Source organism: Heloderma suspectum, chromosome 1, assembly GCF_057233095.1.
Source record: "Heloderma suspectum isolate Gila_16-S chromosome 1, 16-S_ref, whole genome shotgun sequence".
Taxonomy (NCBI): domain Eukaryota; kingdom Metazoa; phylum Chordata; class Lepidosauria; order Squamata; family Helodermatidae; genus Heloderma; species Heloderma suspectum.
In genome coordinates, this window is record NC_139458.1 from 185,288,575 (window position 1) to 185,311,984 (window position 23,410).

Sequence of the window (23,410 nt, forward strand, 5' to 3'; positions counted from 1 at the left end):
TTATTGCCTGGCAACTCTACACAGATTAGGTAGGGAGCTAGAAGCCACGTTTTTCCCAACAGAGGTTTCAAACTTTTCCTGTTTTATCTCTTGAATAAATAAACAAAACGAATGGTCTCATTCAACAGTTAAAGATGGTGTAGAGAGCCTTTGTCAGGAAAAAGATGACATCCCTACGGGGAATATGGTAAGGGTCTATTAAACCCTTGGATCCACTTCAAAATCTAATCTGGAAGGGAGTGGCCAGCAGGGATGGGGGAGAAATTTGTTGAATATGCAAAGTTACCTAATTTTACACTTTTGTACCACTATACAAACTGAAACTCAGTTATCCCTCAAAATTCTAATTTTTCTGAATTTTGCTATTGAGTTCTCCAAAGAAAAATGTGTACAGAAATGTGTATATTGGGAAAATAATGTTCAAAAATTAATTCCATTTGGAAAATTGCTTGCAAAAAATATATATATTAGGCAAAAATGCATGCAAAATGCATGTATTAGGAGAAATGCATTTAACCTCAACCTGGAGGATGTTAACAATTATAGGCCAGTGGCCAACATCCCCTTCTTGAGCAAGGTGCTTGAGCAGGTGGTTGTTGGACAGCTCCATGCACTCTTGAATGAAACGGATTATCTAGATGCATTTCAATCAGGCTTCAGGCCTGGTTTTGGAACGGACACTGCCTTGGTCGCCCTGTGGGATGACCTCTGCTTGGAGAGGGACAGGGGGAGTGCGACCCTGTTGATTCTCCTGGACCTCTCAGCGGCTTTCGATACCATCGACCATAGTATCCTTCTGGATAGGTTGTCTGGGTTGGGAGTTGGAGGCACTGCAGTGGTTCCACTTCTACTTGGATGGCCAATTCCAGAAGGTCGTGCTGGGGGATTATTGCTCTGTTTCATGGCAACTGTGCCATGGGGTTCCACAGGGCTCTATTTTATCCCCCATGCTATTTAACATCTACATGAAACCGCTGGGAGAGGTTATCTGGAGGTGTGGGCTGAGGTGCCATCAATAAGCGGATGATACCCAGCTCTACCTCTCTTTTTCATCAAACTCAGGTGAGGCAGTGGCTGTTCTGAATCACTGCCTGGGCACGGTAATGGACTAGGTGAGGGCCAATAAACTGAAACTCAATCCAGACAAGACGGAGGTACTGTTAGTGGGTGGTTCGTCTGCCCGGCTAGGTGATATTCAACCTGTTCTGGAGGGGGTTGCACTCCCCCTAAAGGATCACGTTCATAGTTTGGCGGTGCTCTTGGACCCAGAACTGTCACTTGAGGCATAGGTGAACTCAGTGGCATGGAGCACTTTTTATCAGCTTAGGCTGGTATACCAACTACGCCCTTATCTGGACAGAGATAGCCTAGCTACAGTTATTCATGCTCTGATAACCTCTTATCTGGATTACTGAAATGCGTTATACGTGGGGCTGTATAACCAGGTTTTATTCTGGTTATATTGTTTTACTATGGTTTTAATGTTTTATATATTTTATATTGTTTTATTGTGTGCTCCTTGGTTTTAATTTTTGTGAACTGCCCAGAGAGCTTTGGCTATTGGGCGGTATAGAAATAAATAAATAAATAAATAAATAAAATGTGTTTTCGTGCAAACTTTAAAAAAAAAATCCTCAAAGTCCAGGATGAACCGAATGTAAGACTGGAGAATTCTTAAAAGTTTCAGATGAACTGAACTTAAGGCTGGAAACATGAGAAATGGAGAGACACTGAACAGATTCATGGACTGCTCGTGATCAGAGACTACTCCAAATGGTCAGGCATTGCAATTTCTCGTCTGCCTGTACACACCAAAATAAATTCCCAGGTTCGAATTAGCCTTGCCCGGGCTCTCCCAGTGCCCCATCTCTGGGCATCCAGGCTAACACCTCAACTCTCTGGGCTGCAGGTCCCTTGAATAGCTGCCACTGCTGCACCATGCCACGCTGCTACCTTTGCCCCACCTCCTCTGCTTCATCCTTGCAGTTTAAAACTGAGTGCTCACTGCTGCCATGCTGTTCTGCCTCTTCTCTTGTTCTTCCAAATCAATTGCTCACATGCAGTTGGACTAGAACACCCTTCCCCAACCTGGTGCCCTCCAGGCGTTTGGAACTTTGACACCCATCAGCCTCAACTAGCACAACCAATGGCCAGGAATGCTGGGAGTTGTAGTCCAAATCATCTGGAGGACACCAGGCTGGTGAAGGCTGGACTAGAAGAAGAGGAGACGGTGGAATGGAGCACCAGTGGCAACAGCAATTGTCAGAAGGAAAGGAACAGGAGTAGATGGCAGTCCTGCATGACATGGCATTGCAGCTGCGGTGTAGACACCCACCCACATGTGCCACACTTTATGGGCCAGCTGCTTATCCCAGCTGATGGGTCTCAGGGCTGTGATGGCGCTGCTGTGTCTGGCACAACCCAGCAGCAGCAGCCCAGTCTACTGAGCCAAATGAAGGAGCAGCCAGCCAGCCAACTAGCTAGCCAGCCACTGCAGCAGTCAGTCTATGTGTGAGAGTGAGTACATGTACGTGTACGGGAAGTGGGGTGGGGGGAGAACATTGTTTTCTTCTCTTATGTTATCTGTATTTCTAAACACGTATCTTTAATAAAACTCAATGAATGTAACATTTTTAAGGGAGGGAGAAAGGACAGAAGGGAGGGAGAAACCAGGGAGTTCAGAGAGAAGGATAAACAAAGGGAAGAAGGAAGCGCGGTGAGATTTAGAGAGAAAGATAAAGGAAGGCAGGAAGAAAGTACACATGTACACAAATATGAGTATGCGAGGGGGGGTGTTTCTAAGGGGCTGCCCTCATGGGGGTTTTGCTGCAAATTGGGAGCATTTTGAGGTTGTTGGCTGCAGATGACATCGTAGCCAATCTGCAGCCACCCCAGAGATTTCCAGTGGAGAAGCTGGATTTTCTGAGACTACTTTTACTCTGTTTGATTGCTTCAATTTGGGTTCTCTGCGCTTTTGTTGCTGTGTGCCCCTATCCTCCACATTTACTTTGGCATGATAGCCCTGCCCAGGGGTGTGTCTTTCATCTGGCTGTGACCTCACTGAGCCTTTCCAGCCTTCAGAATCACCCTGCACTCCCAGCCTCCATGGTGATGCAGTTCTCTGATGTTTGCATTACTTCACTTCTCCATTGCTGTGTTAAATGAAATCGCATCTCTGATATTGTGTGAAGCTGCTTCTTTGATGTCATGTATAGTTGCTTTTCCGATATGGTGAGGTCTTGGGAGCCTGTCATTGTAATCAGGGAGAAAGTGCCCAGAGGTGGTGGAAAGAGAGTGGTGGTGGAAGCAATAACTTCATGCATTTTGCTGGAATGGGGTGAAATGGGGGGTGTTCTCAGGGGGAGCCTTCAGATGATGCATTCAAGAATTGGGGATTTTGGCTTCTTCAGGCAAAAGCGCACACATTGGGAAAAATGGGGTGGGAACAATAATTCTGTGACAGTTTGCTGGAATAAGGTAAAATTGGGGTGGTGGGATACCCTCAGAGGGAGCCTTGAGATACTGCACTGGAGAATCGGGGATTTTGACTTCTTCATGCAAAATGGGGGGAGCCTGGATGGGGTGGGAAACAAGCCTCTCTTATTGGTTGAGCAGCCCCTGCCAGGTTGATAACATCCCGTTCTACTCCCCCCACCAAACCTGGAAGTATGTTCCTTTGAAGCGCTGCGTGACCTGTGAAAAGCAGGTTTTAAAGGTATGGTGCACCTGGTTTTTCTTGCATGTGTCCCTGACGGATCAAAGCTGATTCCATGAAAACCAGATAATACTCCAACATGCTTCTCATTCTGTTGTCGTGAAGATCCCCCCTAAGTATCATGTTGGTTTTCTTAGGAACATAGGAAGCTTCCTTATACTGAATTAGACCACAGGTCTATCTAGCCCAGTATTTTCAACACTGACTAGCGGCGACTGTCCAGGGTTTCAGGCAGGAGTTTTTCCCAGCCCTACCTGGAGATGCCAGGGATTGAACCTGGGACCTTCTGCATGCAAAGCAGGTGCTCTACCGCTGAGCTACGGCCTACTCCCTTGAATGATCTGCTACGCATGGGCTTTGAGTTCTTCTGTGCATTCACTGGATTTGTGACATCACCAGGCCTAGCCTTGTGACATCACCAGATCCTGCCTTGAGTTTGTAGCTTTTGGATGCTGGAGACCAGAGAACCCCAGTGGCAGCAGATCTGCTGCAGCAACATCACCTTGCTGGTCAAGGAACATGGGAGTTGTCACAGCCACTGACGTGGATCAGACAGTCTGTTTCTTACAATTGTAAGGGTGGAAAGACTTCTCTTCCTCTTATCTTCATGATCAGAACAGCTCAGTTCCTCCTAGATTGCAGCACGCCTCCTAGAGTACAACAAGTCCTAGAGTACAGCCTGCTTTCTTTAGATCAAGACAACCCGCTGAAACAAACTGAGCATGGCATGAACACCCTCAGCAGTGGGTTGAAAACGTAATAATTGATTTTTACATTATTTCTAGTACAACCAGATGCTACAGTTAGATTAAAAGTTAGTGATCCAAAGGAAAGGAATTTTTTAAAGGAGAAAAACTGTGAAGATGGTATGTTTTAATTACTTGGGCATTTTAAATAGAATTGAGCCAGCCTGCTAACTGTTCATAGGCTGAAAGGACGTACCGCTCCCATTTCATCAATGCTTTGATGGGTGGGGGACGAAGTTTGCCCATTGTGCAGTCCAATTTATTTTCATACTCATCTTTTTTCTTTGACTGTTCGCAGCCATGACGATCACTGCTGTCTTGTTCTTCTGATTTGAAAGAAAATTAGGAGAATTGCCTAGTTAACCAGGCAATGTTGGGATGCTTTGAAGACGTCCTGCACTGTGCTAAGATTGGAAAGCATCTCTGTGTTGCCTACACAAGCAGGGCACTCTGGTGATCTTCCAGCATTGTGTTTTAACCCAGCATCGCAAAGACAAAATAGCAGTGATCATTGTGTCTGAATGCAAATACCCATGGATGTAACGAATTTGAAAGTAATTGGAGGGCGTTTTCGTGGGGATTTTGCATTCCACAAACTCCTAATTTATCTCCAGAATTTTCTGCTGGGCAATACTTCAGCTCAATTTGAATTTATTTTCCCCTTTTTAATTCTGTTTATTAGGCTGTTTATTAAGCTGTAACTTTTTTAATAGTGAATATTTCAAGCAGCAATCTGCAGAATGGACAAAGAAAACTCACTACTATAGAAAAGCGTATGAGCTCAGGAATGGAACAACCAAGCTACTCTTTTCAAAATGGAATAATGTGGAGTCGACTCTTAAAATATAAACTGAGATAATTTGATTTATTTTTAAACAATGGCAGAGTCATGTTGTCCAGTACCATGTTGGCTCCGTTTTTGAGGGTCCTTGGAGGAGACACCCACAATGGGCCTCCTCCCTCAACAAGTCTACTTTCTCACTGCTGTTGGCACCAGCTCCTATTGCTCATCATTCTTTTTCTCCTCATTGCTGCTACTTCCTTGCTTGACAAGTAGTTAGCCAATGAACAAGTAGGCAGTAGCATCTACTGCTGCTCCTTCTTACCACCATGAAAATCTGGGCCAGAGCAAGAGGAGGTTGCAGTGGTGAAGAGGAGCAACTCCAGGGGGCTCTTGTCAATGGGCCCCTACTGGAGGGTGGGCCCCCAGTAGGTGCCAGACCATGCCTACCCTTGACTCTGACCCTGGTCCAGTCTTTGTACATCCCCTAGAAGACAATAAAGACTAGGAGTTGGGATACCAATAGGACAAATTCCTGGGGTTTACCTGGAGGTGCACTTTAATTGTTGCTTTGTTTTTAAAATCATATAAAATGATGAAATATTTTAAAGTAATATTGTATTGTATGTAATTGTAACATGTATTGGGAACATTTTGTGTTAAAGGGCCATACAGAAATGTGTTAAGTAAATAATTTATAAATGCAACCGGTGGGTTATTTTTCTTGTATGGAAAAAGGAGGGTAGAACAAGAGATCTTATACAATAAAAGAAAAAGTTTTATTTATTTAAAATAGTGACATAAAGCACCTTCACGAAGTTTGGTTTCAGGATGATTTACATTACAACATACAGTATATGCCATATTAAAATAAGGACTACTTATTATATCAAGAAGGGCTCAAAACACGGCAGTGACTGTTGCAAAATTGTTTCACATTCGTATGAGCTTACTAAAGAGCAACTGCATTGTTCTGTCATTATTGCACCATTAGGTTATGCCATTCAGCAGCCTCTTTATGTGAATGAATTTACAAAGGAAGTTAAAACAGCCTCATCTATCTGTTCTGTTCCACATCGTTAAGTGTGCAAGGTCCAGCTTTTAAAATGGGCCCTTCCATAGAACAGGAACTAAACTGAGAAGATAAGCAGACAGCATATTGATCCAGGAAGATCCTATAAAAGCATCCTTTTGCCTAACCCTTATGCCCAGCATGAAAGGGGTAAGTGCACATAAGATTTGAATGTTGTTCTCTGCAATTGTTTTGTTTTCAGCAGGGCCAGACTTACCGTAAGACCAAGTGAGGCAGTTTCTGGGTCATTAAAGGGCAGTAAACTGTTAGCGATTTAATTTATGGTTATTGGGTGGTGTTTTGTTTTTTTTACTGCCAGGGAAGGGGAGAGATCCTTTCTAGCTTGGGTGCCAAAATAACTTGGCTTGCCTTTGATATTATGCAATGTGCTTGAGTCAGAACAATTGTTCTGAATCCAGATTCTCAATCCAAACCATCTGGATGGCACCATGTTGGGGATGGCTAGCCTAAGTGAAAGCTGTTTCAAATCTTAGCTTTTCCATTAATTCACTAGCCACTTTCTCTCAGCCTTAGCCTGCCCGATGTTTAATGATAATATCGAGCTACCTTACAGTGCTGTTGTAAGGATTCCTGTGAATAATGTAAAGTGTTTAATTCACAGCCCAGGCCTGTGCATGCTGTATTCCGTATTCTGCCCGATTGCATTCAGCAGCTTTATTCCCAAGAAGGTGCACAGGCTCACAGCCTAAGAATCTGCATTGTTGGAATGAAGAAAGAATGGATCTGGGACAGTTTCCTGAAAGCTGAAAGCTTTTATACATGGTGGCTATTTTATTTTTTGGTCCTGGGTAGTCTTTTCTGAAAGCCTGAAAAGGAAGGTGTGTCCAGCTACCTGTGTAGGCCCCTTGTTTAACTTCAGATTTTCCAGGACAAAGAAGACGTGATGCAGAATAGATGCCAGGGGATTTCCTGTTTTCATTTGTTTCTGTTTATTTCAGGAGGAAGATGACGAGAATAGTCCTGATATAGGAATGTTTTACTACCTGTTACTGTGGTCGGTCATCTGCTATTTCTGGTGGAAATGGAGAGCAGGGGAAAACTTAAACAATACGGATCTTGGAGCGAAATATGTGTTAATCACTGGCTGTGACTCTGGCTTTGGAAAGCTGGCAGCTACAACTTTTGATAGGAGAGGATTTCGAGTTATTGCCTGTTGCCTGACAGAAATGGGAGCAACAGAGCTGAAAGCGGAAGCTTCTGAGCACCTTCAGACAATGCTGCTGGATGTGACAGACACGAATAACATCAAATTAGTGGCAGAAAGAGTAAAAAAAGAAGTAGGAGAAAAAGGTAAGTGACTGACTAGCTGGGCTCCTGCCTAAGGGTGCAATGCTATGCTTCTTTAGACAGAAAAAAAAGTCCTACAACTCCTAGTGTTCCCCAGCCAGCAGTGCTGGCTGGGGAATGCTGGGAGTTGTAGGACTTTTTTCTCTCTCTAAACATGCATAGCATTGTGCCTCAAATCTACGAAATATAGAGCTGCCAGGCCAGGTCCTGAACCTTTAAGAGATGCATAGCATCAGAGCTGCAGTGAAGGGAGAGCCTGACCCCATAAAATTTTCCCGTTCTGTGAAATGCCTGAAGGTACTGGAGCCATCTCCAGGTTTGGATCTGGCAAGCTACAGAAAAAGCCAATGAAGTAATTTGATGTTTCAACATTTTCTTCTTTCTGGATGTTGGATTTTAATGAACCTTGTTCAAGATCTAGTTACCATTGTGATTACTTTGCAAGAATTAAGACATCTGGAATGTCCAGGCTATTGGATGTGAGGGCCACATTCTGGACAATATTCTAGGGACCGCTACAAGCATCTACACTGCATCTATAACACCGCTTGCAGGGAGGTGCGAACTGAAACAGGCCCCGGCAATTCTTCTTTCCCACCCCACCACCATCACAGGCTCTAAGACGTGGATAGAGAACCTCCAGCTTGAGGGCCGAATTTGGCTTCTCCTTAGAGTAGGGAGAGGGGGCGGAAGAGCGGCCCTCAGCTGAACCATGGCCTCAAGGACCCCTCCTCAAGGCAAATCGGCTCAATATGCTTTGCTGCTCACTTGCTTTTCCCTGATCAGGGTAGGTGAGAGCGGAGCAAACCCAGCCCTGGACTGACCTGTTGCCTCAAAGAGCCACCCCTTGAGGGGTCAGCTCAAGGATTCACCTGCCCCTCGCCTTCTCTGATCCAGGAGGGCAAGAGATGGGTGAAGCCAACTCCAGATGGAGTTGTTGCCTTCAAGAACAACAGCCTAAGAAGCCCCAAAGTACAGAGAGCAGAGCTATCCATCTTCTTTTGCTGGGCTTTCTTCCAGTACATCTTTCCAGGTGGGAATAGGACCACTCCTGGCTAATTCTGTGACAACAGCAGCAACCACCACCTTCTGATCTGTAGGGAATTTTAAGGAGCACAGTGTCGGGTGGCAAAATAAGCTCATTCACCACAGTCGGAGCTCCAGGCAGCTGGGATATGGTTCTGTGACTTACTTAGCCTTGTATTTGAAAATCTAAGTTGGAGAGCCAAGGGGAAGTATTGGCTGCTGTAACCCCTCTTAGTCTGAGTGATTACCCTACAAAACAAGGGCAAAGGAGTCAGTGTGCATGGGCCGTTTCTTACAGACTGCAGAGTGATCCACTTTATCATGTTTTTCAAGATATTTTATTATACTAAGGACACTACCATTCCTCTCTGTCTTCCTCTTTCCCGGATCGTCACGTTTTAAAGAACACAAAAAGGATATGTCAAGTGGATTATGAAATGTTGTGGTACAATGTGAGGCTGCAATCTGCTGCAATCATAAACAAACTTTTATAGGCCCACTGAGCACAGTGGAACTTAGTTCTGAGTCGGCGTGCACAGGATTGCCCTGTGAGCGTAATAAAATGTGAAAGGTAGAAAAAGTAGTAAAGACTGTTGGGAAACCATAAGTGTACTTTTTTTTAATGATTGCTTAGTGTTGCAATTTAACATAGCCAGCTCATAGCCCCTGACTCACAAATTTTTATACCTAAGGCCAATAGCAACAGCAGAAGGCAACTTGGTGCCCTCCTGATAATTTTGGACTACAACTCCCAGAATCCTTCACCACTGGCCATGCTGATTGTGACTTATGGGAATTATACTCCAAAATATCTGACGGGCATGAGGTTGCCTACCTTTGAACTGAGGGTTCAAAGCCATTGAGGGTGTGTCTCCATGGGGATGGGTGACTCTGATAGACATAACTAGTTAGACATCTGATAGATGTCCAGCACTTCCAAATCTTGATGGCCTTGGGCTTCTTCCGAACCACAACACCTCCCAAGCTTTGCTCCTGTTTTCTTGCATCCTCCTCTCTGTAGAAGCACCTCTTAGTTTTGCAAGTTCTCTGAGAAGGCTAGCCATCATTATTACACATTACAAGGAAAGGGTTGAGATGTGACACTTATTCTTTCTTTTGTGGTTGCGTACCCAGATTTAGGGATGGGATCATCAGTGATGTTTGAGCTCGCTGAGTTTCTCTGGACTCTGCCTTGAAGCTCATATCATCTCGCCCCCATTTTCAATTGTGATCTATTTTTCTTTTCATTTGAATGGGAGAAGTGCACATTTCAGTATGCATTTTTTGAAAGTGCGCACCCAAATGTGCACTTTTTCCATAGACTAAAGCATGAAAGTGCTTTTTTATAAAATGCACATTTTTAAAGTGTTTATTTTTCTAAAGTATGTATTTTTGCAAATGCAAGCTCAGGAACGTGTGAGCTTTTTCTGAAAACTGTGCTCCTGTTTAAGTTCACATTGAGGGTTGCGAACAAGGTAAATCCGAGATAAAAATGAATCAAAATGAAATTCTTGTACATCCCTACCCAGATTGAGACAACTGCTGGCTGCCTGCTCCTGGACAACACATTGCCTTGACCAATTCATCTGACCAGGAGCTAAAATATTGCATGCCACTGCAAATCTCTTCAGTGTGAGTAGGGTGGTGGCATATCAAATGTTGGCAATCCAATGGACCATTTTGTGAGCGGTCAAAAGGCACGAGTAGGGTGGGTTATATGCACCAGCACCCTTATTTTCTTAATAATCCTACACACATGTACCTTGAAGTACATCCCACTGAACTCAGTCTTAGATACATTTACCTTGGAGTTTAACTGGCCTCAGTAGGAGACACATATGCCTGGGAATACCTGGCTGTAATCACAGACACATGTACCTTGGAGTACTTTCCATTGAACTTAGTGGGATTCATTTATGAGTAGATATGCCTCGGATTGTGTTGTGTGGAAATTGGTTGACATGGTTGTGTGGAACTTCATATCAATGGCAGCCCCGTGTCAAGTTCTCCCCTGTAATGTGCAGGAAGATTTAACTCACTTCAGTTATTATTTATTTGTTTGTTTGTTTATTACATTTCTATACCACCCAATAGTTGAAGCTCTCTGGGTGGTTCACAACAATAAAAAAATACAAAATACTGAGTTTTCATTATGTGTTTCCGCAATTCTAGACACACTTTGTTCAGTCGTTAAGTCATGTCTGACTCTTTGTGACCCCATGGACCATAGCACGCCAGGCCTTCCTGTCTAGACACACTTACTTGAGATTAAATGTCATTGAACTCAGTGAGATTTACTTTGAGTAGACTGCTGGTAGTGTGGAATGTCATTTAAACGGCACCCCCATGACAAGTTCTGCACTATACTGTGTAGGATAGCTTACCCCATAGACTTGTCATTGTGTGTTCCCTTGCCCTTAAGCCACTTCTTTGGCAGCTACTGCTGGGTTAGGGAAATGTCTAATATAACAAAGATCAAGCTGTGAGAAGTTGTAGTAGATGTTATGGAGGAGGAGAGAGGAACTCAGCATGGGGCTGCCATAACATCAGGTTTGTGCCTTTTAAAAGATGCTAGAAAAAAGGAACCTGAAAAATTGATCCCCGGTTTCTCCCTTTGCGATTCAGACAGTATGCGCAGAGGTCAGCACCACATCCCGCAGTCTCAGTTGTCTACTGTTATGGCCTTACCTTGTCTGTGGTTATATATATAATTATTATTAATCTTATCATCCACCTTTCTTTTAAAATAACAATTTCAAATCCACATATCTTCCCAGACATAACAAATTATCTTTTGTTTTTATCTTATTTTATGTTTTCACAGGTCTCTGGGGCCTGATCAATAATGCAGGGGTTATGGGAGCATCGGCGCCAACGGACTGGCTGACTATCGAGCACTTTAGAGCACCGATTGAAGTTAATTTAATTGGTCTCATCAATGTTACAATAAACATGCTTCCATTGGTGAAGAAAGCCAAAGGGAGGATAATAAACATAACCAGCGTCGGTGGTGTTCTAGCAATATGTGGCGGTGGCTATTGTCCATCCAAATATGGTGCAGAGGCGTTCACCGACAGTTTACGGTAAAATGATAGTTAATGAATGGGTTTGATCATGCGCGTAAGATTCAATCCAGACTGAACATGGGGATGGTGCCTGCCTCCAGAGGATCCAATTGGGCTCAGTAGAACTCTTTCTCTACCACCACCTTCTCCTACCCAGCCCTCCGTCTCTGTTTCATGCTAGATATTTTTGCTCCAATGCCAAGTTTCCATGGCACATGGAGGGAGAGATGGATACACTGAGACATGCACTGATGTCCCTGCAATGGCCCTTTGTGTGCGTACCGCCATGTATGTGGAAGGGGAAAACAGGACAGAGCCCTATAAGACTCCTCCACATGTGGAGTGTTGTCACTGCATTCACACTGGATCAATCCCTTAATGTGAATTTAATCTTCTCATACTTGAAAGTTATGCGAGGGATGGGGAGAGAGTATGTGGGGAAAATTATTTTCCTTTGATCAGTTAGATTCTGCATGAATGCAAAACATCTCTTGCTCTGGTGCCATCCTCCATATCAAAGAGAAAACAAAATATTTAGAAGAAAACAAATAACACCTGAGGCATCTTCCCTGATATCAGGGTCACTGTGTGTGTATTATATACATATACACACACACATGCTCAAACAAAGACAACCAGCACACAAACTCTAAGGGTGTTGATCTTACAAGCATATATATCTAAATCCAGTGCTGGAACTGAATTCCAGCACCTTTTCTCATACACACACACACACACACACACGCACACAGAGGCACTGTCTAAATCTATGTTGATAAAGGGGGAAAAACACTAGAAGGCAATTGTGGTTCGCAGGGGCTCCACCAGCCCACATTCTAGTCTTGCCCCAAGTCAGTTCAGAAGTGATATCTTACCTGAAAAGAGTGCACATCATGGAAAGATTTTGAGTGGCCATGCTAGCCATCTGAATCCCATGTCTCCTTTGGCTGCACTGGGTACATTTATTGGGAAGCAGGAACCATCAAAGTTATAGCACAGCAGCCCAAATCTCTAGGATAGAGCAGAGCATTAATATAGACTCATTCAATCATTCATTATGTTTCTGTACTGCCCAATAACCAAAGCTCTCTGGGCGGTTCGCAACAAATTCATGCATAACTACAGCCTGATTTATCATCAAAGGATTGAGCAATAGTTCATATGAGTACATTATTTACCATAATGACAAGGACTGCTAACTCATCCCATAAATGTAACTTTATATGAATTCTCGGAGATTTCATTAGGTCTTCTTGTCTTATTTACTCCATTTTAATCTTGCTCTTCTTTCATGGATACATGGTTCTCTCCCTCCCCATTTTATCTTCACAACAACCCTGTGCAATAGTTTAGGCTGAGAGATAGTGACTGGCCCAAGGTCACCAAGGGATTTTCATGGCTAAGTGGAGATTTGAACCTTGATTCTTCCTTGTCCTAGTCCAACGCTCTAGCCAAGGGGTAGGCAACCTGGGCCTTCCATGTTTTGGAATACAACTACCATCATCTCTGGCCATCATTCACGCTGGCTTGGGCTTATGGGACTTGTAGTCCAAAACATCTAGAAGGGACTATGTTGCCTATCCTTGCTCTAACCACTACACCAAACTGCTATAATGTGTGAATACAATTTTAGTTGTGTTTTCTGTAGGGATGGGAGAACCAGCCATTTTAAAGCTCGCCTAAATTCTCTGAAAGTCACTTTGAAATTTGTTTCAGCTCACTACCATTTTTGACTTGTTTTTCAGATCATTCTAATAGGAAAAGTGCACATTTCTGTGGGTATTTTTCAAAACTGCACACTTCCCCCCCACCCATTGAATAAAACGTGAAAATGCTTTTTCAAAAATGTGCACTTTAGAGTTCACTTTTTTTTTTTTTTAAGAGCATTCCTTGAACATGACTGCAAATTTTGGAATTTGCAAACATTTCTCGAAAAAACAAAACTAAAAACACTCCTGCTCACGTTTGCATGTGTTGCGAATGGCACGTGTTCGCATCATTTGTGAACAGAAATGAAATTCTCATCCACCCCTAGTTTTTTGTCTAAAACTCCACCCAATGTAGGTTATTAAAATAATTTTAAAGCACCTTTAACTGTTTTGCAGACAGGATATGAAACCCTTTGGAATTAAGGTGTCTTGCATTGAGCCTGGGCTGTTCAAAACAGAGCTCTCTGACAGAGTCAGGGTCATAAGGGAAAAGGTGGCCATTTGGAATAGTCTTCCTTCTGACATCAAAAGGCAGTATGGTGAGAATTATTTAAAGGAAGGTAAGCAATTAATTTATTTATTTTGTATTGATAGATGAAGGGCCTAAGGGAATTCTGGAATAGTCAGAACTTGTGATTTTATGGGAGTTCACCCAAGCCTGGCTTAGAAAGGAACTTCCAGATTTCTTAAAAGAGTGCAACAAAAGAGGCGAGCATTTAAGCCCCCAACCCCAATCTTCTCCAGCTCAGAACACTATCCGGACCAGATAGGGTTTCCAGCTTCCCTCTCCCATTCCCTGCCCCACCATCCCTACCAGGGGGGTAACAGCAGCATCCAGCAGAGAGGATGGATTCCTCTCTCCCTCTCTATCATCCTGACACACTCTGAATTACATCAGGACCAAAACAGCAGGGGCTCATGGGACCCACAATGGCAGTAGCCCTTGGGTAGACTCCAAGTCCTACAACTCATCAGAACAACAGAGAGGGAGGGGAAGGGGGAGAGGGAAAAACCCTCCCACTGCTTACCAATACCAATACCAATACCAATAGCCAAACCAGTGTTCTTTGCACAGTGCCAAATCAGCTTTCCTGTTGTTAGGCCCAGTTCGCAGGTCATAACAACCGTGGATGGTTGAAAAGACGAGCAGGAGTGTGTGTTTGTACTGGTTCCTGACCACCAGGTTTAACCATAGGTCCCAACTCTGGGTTGTCTGTCTCCCAACAACCCAGAGTTCTGGGTTAAGATGTCACAATAAACAACCCAGGGATGGGGCGTCCCTGGATTGTTTATCTCAGCAGGAGTGGCCAGCCAGCCTGGAACCAGTCTGTCCATTCTTTCTCACTCATCTTCTTAACAACCCACAGTTTGTTAAATCATGGGTTGCTATGATGTATGAGCTGGGTCTTACTCTATCACACCCATAGAACTTCTAGTGGAATAATTTAGCAAATACATGAGTGAATTTGTCAGGTCTTGTTAGTGTTGTGTCATTGTTTTTAATGCAATAAGGGAACCATTTTACTTTATTGCTTTATCATTTAACATAAGAAATAATCCTCCAGTAAATATTGAATTAAGAATCTTGAATTACTTAAGAATTACTGCATATTTTTTACCTTCCCCGGTGTCATTTTCTCCTCAGATGCAGTCAAGAAAGAAAAATTAGTTAAGCTGTGTCAGAACTCAAACCTCTCATTGGTTGTGAAGTGTATGGAACATGCCTTAATGAGCAAACAGCCAAAGACACGCTACAGTGCAGGCATGGATGCTAAATTGCTTTGGATACCCCTCTCATACATGCCAACATTTGTGCAGGACTATGTACTCTTAAAGAACAAAGTTAAGCTCGTGGATCCAAATGCAGGGCAAAATCCCTACTCTTGTTTACAGTTACACTGAGTTTCTGATGAAGTCTCAGCTGGTTGGCTCAGGATAAGAAAAGGATGTATCTTGGCCCTGTTTGTCACAACCTATAAGCTCTGGTTCATGCTTTAAAAGCTGTGCATCCTTAAGCAAGCAAGATAAATACACTCGTATTCGGAGGTGAGCAAGTATCCAGTGATGTTGGCAATAATCACTTACCATTTCTCGTTTACGTTTTAAAAAATTATTGGCAATAGGATCTGTGTTGCCCAGTGGCAGCACAGGCAGATCTAGGTGACACATTTGTCTGCTCAAATAAATCTTAGTCAATTGACCAGTCAAATATTGATCAAATATTGTCAGGTATCACTCAGATAATAGTAATTTTAAAAAAAATAATCCATGCATTAGAACAGCAACACAGTAAAGAGACAATTGTGCCAGTTACAAGTTCTGTCTACTGTTCACAAGAGTTTTACAGAGCACCATGTCAAATCCCCTGCAAGCTCTTCTTTCTCCTTCCACAGCAGGTGTGAACGGCCCAGTAATAGTTCTGATTCCTGAGCATGTATGGCATTTTTGCCAACATGCTGGTGCTGGATGCCTCTGAGCATATGCAGAGTTTCTTTCCTGCCCAAGGATAAATGCAACATATCCCAGAAAGGATCTAGGGGCAAAGTACCCGTGAACGTGTATAGGATGCCTTTGTTTTGTGAAGAAAGGGTTCTTTCATGTGCCTGATGGCTGTGGAATCCTCCTTCCTGTGACAGACACCCACCAGCAATAGCAGATGTTGTGCTGCCTAAGTCACAGCCTGTGGTGCGATGGCAGGCAGCCATTCAGTTGAGGGCTGGGTTGTACTCTGAGCTTGCTGATTTAGCCTCGCATATCTCGCCAAATGAATCCTGCAAAATGGTGCCAGCCGCCTGTGTGGTTCCTTATTTCAGGGGTAGCGACATATGGAGTAGCATAGTGTGCATGATACACTTGCATTCACAGCACAAAAAAGCATTCACAGTGCCATGACCCCCCATATTATGCTCCAGTGCACAGCTACACACTGCAAGTGGCCAGAGCTCAGTGAAAGCATATCTACTTTGCAAACAGAAGGTCCCAGGCTCAACCCCTGGAGTCTCCGGTGAAAGGGCTCTGGTAACCGGGGTGAGGACAGACCCTTCTCTGCTAGAGACCACGCCAGTTAGAGGAGACAGTACTTCATGGACAAATAGTCTGACTTGGCAGAAGGCAATTTCCTAAGACAGAGCCCACATGCATCTTAACAGCAAAACTGGCTTCACTGGAATACAGTGTCCATCAAAAGAAAGAAACTCACTTTACACGTGACTAGCTAAATATCAACTGCCGGTTAGCATCTTCTAACTTGCTGTTACGTCAACTAGTTCACCAGAAGTTAGTGGGTTTATAAGTGATCAGTAGTAAGAGATAGATAAATACAGATGCATGGTAACCATGCAGTCACACACTTTCAAGTGTTGTCAACTTTCCGGAAAATAAAGGACACAATTTTTTAGGGCTGTACTATAATTTCGCAAACCATGTTGATGTTTTACTTTTGTTCTGTTCAATCTGATTTTTAGAAGCTGTTAAAGTGAAATATAATAATTTTTTCTAGGAGCCTTTAATTTATTTTGTAGTAGGAACTACATTGTACTATATTTAATATTCCATTTGTTATCCATTGTATATATTGTAAACTTTTGGTAGAAGCGCCATACATTTCCTCCATTCATAAAGTAGCTTATTATGAATATAGTCTTTTCCCTATGAACATTGGGGCATTCATAAATGTAATATATGAAGGTGGTCACAGCAGCATGCCTAAACCACAATGAACTTTAAAATGAGACCTACAGCACTTGGCTACTGTGTTGAAAATAGACATGCTTATCCTGTTAGTAACATTTCTACCTCTGTTTAGGAACCTGTAGTCATCTTGTGCTCTCTTTTGATCAAGACTTTCCAATCAATAGGCCATTGTGTTTCCTTGCTTCCTCTATTATTTTCTAAAGCTTTTGGTGAATTTAACTGTGGAAGTCTTTCAATTCTTAATTGTTTAGTGCTGCTGTTGTTTGACTTTGTATCTATATTCTATGTTAACTTGTGTGTATGTGTGTGTGAGAGAGAGAGAGGTTTTGTACTGGCTTTTAATTTTGATGGAAAGTTCTGTGTGAGTGGGAGTGTGTATGTGTAAAAATAATTTAAATAAATATGCCTTCCTCCCTGAGGAATTCATCATTCATATATATATATATATATATATATATATATATATATATATATTCTCTGAGTGCCAGTCCTTGTGTACAGAACCCAACCATCCTTTTTGGGGAGCCCAGTACAAAGCATGCTTGGGCCCTGTACAACCCTCCTCCAGTAAGCATACCATGATCCCATCCCATCCATACAACATCAGTCATGAAAGAAAAGTTTCTATTTTTTCTGACATTACATGTTCAACATTTCTGAAATTACACCCTGGCCCACACTGACACTTTTCTATAATGTCCTAAAAACATGTATCCTTGTTTTGGCTATTTCTGTTTAACATAGCAACCAGCCAGAAGAACAGCCTTACTAAGCTTGCTGACTTTTTGGTTGGTTCTAATAAAAGTGTTATCCAGTCAATGTCTTCATTATTTTTATTCAAATGGGCCAATGGGGCTGCAAGCACTTTCCCTTTAAAGCTTTACATTTTTTGGTCTTTTCCACTGTAAAATCATGAATTATCTCCCCAAAGTTCACCCGTGGTAAACCAAATAGCAGCAGTATTAATTAATTAATTAATTAATTATATTAATTCTAAAGGAGGAACCCTCTAGAACAGTGGGGGAGGTAAGGCTCGAGCCTGCAGAGGGAAGGGGAATGGACGATGATCACCTCCCTTCTTTTCCATTGGCGGGAGCGTTCTGAGAGGAAATCCATTCAGGGAATGTTTCTGCTAGCAGAAAAAATACTGGTTCCACCCCTATAGCTATAACATGGACTACCTTTCCCAGAATTCCTGGCACTTGGCTGGCTGCCACAGCTGCTGGTGGGAGAGAGAGGCCTTTCTCCCTCCCTCTCACTGGAGATAAAGCAGCAACAGCAGTAGCTGAGGAAGAAGTTGGAAGAAAACAGCTGGGAGGAAGGGTTTTCTGGCTTCTATTAAAACCCAAGCTGGAGAAGAATGCAGGTGGTGGTGTTGTATTATTTGCCTCACAGAATCATAGAATAGCAGGGTTGGAAGGGGCCTACAAGGCCATCGAGTCCAACCCCCTGCTCAATGCAGGAATCCAAGTCAGAGCATCCCCGACAGATGGCTGTCCAGCTTATCAGAGACAAGCATCATGAGCCACCAGAGTTCATAACCCAAGCCTGAGGCTTACAAACTTCAGTGGCATCTCTAATAAAGATGCATCCAGACTGTCACTTTTTCAGATCTGCTACTGATTTTCACATGAGGCAGCGGCAGCACAGTGTATTCTATACTTCCTGATTTTTCCTCTCACATAAGCACAAACTTCATTTATTTATTGTTGCTGCTGCTGTTGTTGTTATTATAATTGAAAACTGCTGGGTACAAACCTAACTGCAATTGGTGCAGGCAAAAGACTTGCACTGTCCCTCTTCACGGTCATTGTCCCTCACTTTTCTCTTTTACTTCTTCTAAGAGCTGGTCTGTACTGGATGTAGAACCTCTTTCAGCCCCAGGGCTGAATTCCATTTCAGAGAATGGAGACATCCCAGCAAAAGGGGTGGAGCTAAAAATACAAAAATACCGGCATATTCCAGTTTAAAGCTGTTACTGCCAGTAACTCAGCCTTCGGAGAGGCATTTCAAGCTTTCAGAATGGGGGAAAAACTGCACGAAAGCTGCGAAACCACCAAACGATTGGTGGTTGGGAGAAAGAGGTGGGGCCAGGAGACGAGGCATGGCCAACTGGCGAACCTTTGAGGGCCAGATTGGGACCTCAGGTGGGCTGGATTTGACCCCTGGGCCTAAGGTTCTGCACCTCTGGTCTACATGTTTCTCTTTCCGAAAGCAGCATCACTATGCAGAACCCTTCATTCCCAGCTGTAACATGTAGCAACGCTCATTGTTGGCAGAGGGTGGGAAAACTCACTAAGTGGTAACCTTGATTCATGCCATGCAAGCTATTGTTTGGAGGGGACAACTTTGCTGTAGAAATGTCAGTTTCAGTATTGTCTGCAAGGGTAAAATTCACATGATGACAAGTACTAAGATGTTACTTCAAATGTGAAGAGAATTTTTTCCTCCTTGAAATGGACTCAGGAACTCAATAGCCGCACGCTGCGATCCTTTTCCTGTGGCTTAATCCTGCCTCTATATGACATCAGGTCCAGCACCACCACACACACACACTTTACCTTTCACTTTTTACTGAAGCAGCTTTTTACAATTGCAGTAAATGTGGGTTGAACTGTAGTGAAGCAAGTACACCTGTCAAACTCACCTAGAGCCACTCAAGCGGTGGACTCATCATACCTATTTGGTCCTGGAAATTAGCCCTTAATGTGAGTGGGAATTTATATCAAGTCTTCCTACATAATTTCTCCTTTGCCATTTGTGTTCTTCCAGAAGGAAAAGAAACATATGCATTTGAAGGTAATACATATGCATATGCGTATGTTTCCATGTGCTCTGTCTTGTGGAACCCAAGATTTTGGGACAAGAACCTTGTGTATTTGGCTGCATTGGACCCTTGTTCCCTTTTAAAGTAGGTGAATTACTTTTCCCACCTATTTTTAAATAAATGGTGGAGGCAACCCATAATGATAATAAGAACAGATACGAGGGTTGATTTATTTGCTGATGAAATACTAACAGAAACAGTTGACACACCTATTTGGATTATCATCTCACAGAAGAAAACAGTCACAGAATAGTGGAGTTTTGAATCTCTTTAAAATGCAAATGTAGCTGAGTCAGCTATAAGACAAATTCCAAAAGAACGAAACAGTATGCTAGCTTTCGAGTTCTCCAGAACTGTTTACCAGGCCGGATAAGCAATGGGCGGGGAGAAGGAAAAAGCTGGCTGATGCTGAAGCCATGCGATCTGTGGCTGCTTTCAGATGGAGGGCTCTTATAATGCTAACAATTAAAATACGTTGTGCAACTATTCCATCTCTCCTTCCTTAATGGTAAGAAAAAAGATGGAAGAAGCAGTGGGAAAACATGGGAGGGTTACAAATGGAAGTCATCTGGACCTGCCATAACATTCCATGAATGAGGCAGGGAGATTGCACAATAAAAGTCTCATCTGGAAACACGCTGCCCTTAGGGCTTCTCCACACAGAGGCTTTTTATCCTGCAATTTTACCAGGGCTTCTGCTTCCGGATTCTTTGCAGGATCAAGTTCAGCCCTTTACATGAGATTTCCTTCCTCACCCCCTTTTCCCCTTTATCTGCAAGTTCTATATGTTTAATTATACAGCCACTAGATGGCACTGTGGTACAGCTCCTTTTATTGTGCGATTTCCTCTTTTCATGGAGAAATTCAACACGCTGTATTTTAAAGGCTCATTATCTCCGTTCTTTAAAAAAACTGAGATAAAAGTCAGAAGACCTGGGAGAGGTGCTGGAGGCTGACAGCATCATATAAAGGACCCACAAACCTCCATGAGCAACCACAGGATAAAAGTCCCATGTGGAGAAGCCCTTAGTCACAGGCTTAAGAGAGGATATGAGAGGAGGTAGCAGGCATTCAAATTTGGCTCTGCTAAGTGCTGCTATGTTTCCAGGTTGTGATAGTCAACACTAGACTGTGTTTGTCCTCCTCCCACTTTGTTTACCAGCAAGTCTGATGAAGAGTTCTAGAGAACTGGAAAGCTTGCAACCTACTCTGTGACACTTTGATAGTAGTAAAAGTATTGTCCTCATATAGATTTTGGAAATGAATCTCTTTGAATCTACACATCTATCTATCTATCGATTGATCTATCTATCATCAGCCCCATTGGACACTCTTTTACAATTTTTTAAAAACAGGATGATGTACTTCTATATAATCACCATGTTTTAAACTTCATGACATTGTGTCAGAGGATATTTTCTGAATTGTTCTCTACTTGTCTCTGATGAAGAGTATGCTGTGCTCAAAGCATAATTTTGAAATATAAATTGAAGTGCTTCAGAAAATAAATAACTTCTCCTAGACCTTTAGAGGCTGAGTTGTGTTTGTTTGCCTTCAGGCCGGGACTGATTTCTCCATTTCCCTCAGTTTGTTTTGCAGCTAGGTGAGGAAGTGGTTTTGTTCAGTTCAGGAAATTTGCTTCATCATGCTGGACCAAACCAGCCTTCCCACCCTGGTGACCTCCAGAGCCAAACCTTAAGCTTCTCTCTGCTTGCCTTTGTATTCAACAGCGGAAGTCACTCTGCCCCTTCTAAATGTATTCTGCTTCTGCTGCACACTCAGCCCAGCACTAACCTATCATCTGTTCCGCAGCAGAACACGTAGAGATCCTTTCATGCAATCGTATGCCTGCAACACGTTCCTTTGGACCAATATCTGTGTATTTGGGGATTAATACATCCAGTACTGGTACTGGAAAAGGAGGCCATGGCTATCGTTTTTTGAAGCTCATGGAAAATTGCCCATAGCTATTCTATTATCTTAGTTCTTCGGTTTTGTTTTTTTATAACTTTATGAGTTACCTTTCAGTCCAACTACAGCCCCCAAGGCGACTTACAATTAAAACATAAAACAATTTAAATTGTAAAATACTTTTTAAACTTTAAACTTTAAAAAACAATTTTGACTTTTTAAAACATCACCAGAATTAAGAGCTGGCGGGAATCTTAAAAACAGAGTGTGGAACTAATACATTTCAGGTGCAATCCTATGCATGTTTAGACAGAAAAAAAGGCCTACAACTCCCAGCATGCTCTAGTCTACCATGCTGGCTGGGGAATGCTGGGAGTTGTAGAACTTTTTTTCTGTCTAAACATGCATAGGATTGCACCCTTAAAATACTAAAAGGCCATGTGGAACAAAAACATTTTTAACAGCCACCTAAAACTGAACAAAAAAGCCTAATTTCCTTTGGGAAAGAGTTCCACAGCGGGGTGCTGCCACACAGAAGGCCCTGTCCTGTGTTCCCACCACCCTAGCCTCTCCTGCTGTGGAATGTGCAGAAGGGCATCTGAAGACAATCCTAAATGATGGGCAGATTTATATGGGAGGAGGTGGTCTTTCAGATATCCTGGCTCTAACCCATTTAGGGTTTTGTAGGTAAACTCCAACACCTTGAATTGTGTCTGGAAACAGATTGGCAGATTGATTGATACGAGATCAGTGTAATAGGACTGAAAGTGTGTGCCTGAAAGCAATTGGCTGCTGCATTTTGCACTAGCTACAGTCTCTGAACACTCTTTGAAGGTAGCCCTATGTAGAGCACATTGCAATAATCTAAATGAGGTTATCAAGGTGTGTGGATCACTCTGGCCAGAGCTGCCTTCTGCAGGAAGGGGTACCATTGGCACACTAGTTGCAGCTGGGCCAAGGTGCTCCTGACCAGAGCAGCTACCTGATCCCGCAGGACCAAGGCCAGGCCCAGAAGCACCCCCAAGCTAGGAACCTGATCTGGGAGTCACATGTCATAAGACAGGCTGCACCCCCAATCCTAGATTAGCTTTTCTACTGACCAACAGTACCTCTGTCTTGTCTGGATTGAGCATCAACTTGTTATCCAACTTCCACAGCCTCCTTGGCATCAGGTGACAAAGAGAGACAGAGCTCAGTATCATCAGTGTAGTGATAAGACCCAACCCCCAAACTCTGGGTGACCTCTCCCAGCAGATGTAGATGTTAAAGAGCATAGGGGATAAAACAGAGCCCTGAGGGATCCCAGAGAGCAGAGGCCATGAGGTCAAGCAGTAGTCTCCCAGCACCACTTTCTGGGATCACCCAGCCAGGTAAGATTGGAAACACTGCAACACATCGCCCCCAAGCCTGATACCTGCCAATAGCAAACATGGTTACCATAGTCAATTATATCGAATGCTGCTGAGCGGTTCAGCAGAACCAACAGGGACACACTCCCCCTGTTTAATTCCTGGCATTGGTCATCCACCAAGGCTGCCAAGGCTGTTTCAGTCCCAA

The 23,410-nt window shown here is 43.2% G+C and overlaps 1 protein-coding gene across 1 annotated transcript in view; it reads left to right on the forward strand.

The window, feature by feature from the left end:
* The window catches only part of DHRS9 (dehydrogenase/reductase 9), a 50,843-nt gene extending 35,458 nt beyond the window's left edge, over positions 1-15,385 (forward strand). The window contains exons 6-10 of the mRNA XM_084812276.1: positions 6,237-6,464; positions 7,274-7,625; positions 11,473-11,731; positions 13,819-13,982; positions 15,068-15,385. Coding sequence (XP_084668402.1) covers positions 6,447-6,464; positions 7,274-7,625; positions 11,473-11,731; positions 13,819-13,982; positions 15,068-15,324 — 1,050 coding nt within the window. The 5' untranslated portion in view covers positions 6,237-6,446 and the 3' untranslated portion in view covers positions 15,325-15,385. The remainder of the gene's footprint in view (positions 1-6,236; positions 6,465-7,273; positions 7,626-11,472; positions 11,732-13,818; positions 13,983-15,067) is intronic.
* Positions 15,386-23,410: the final 8,025 nt, after the last annotated feature.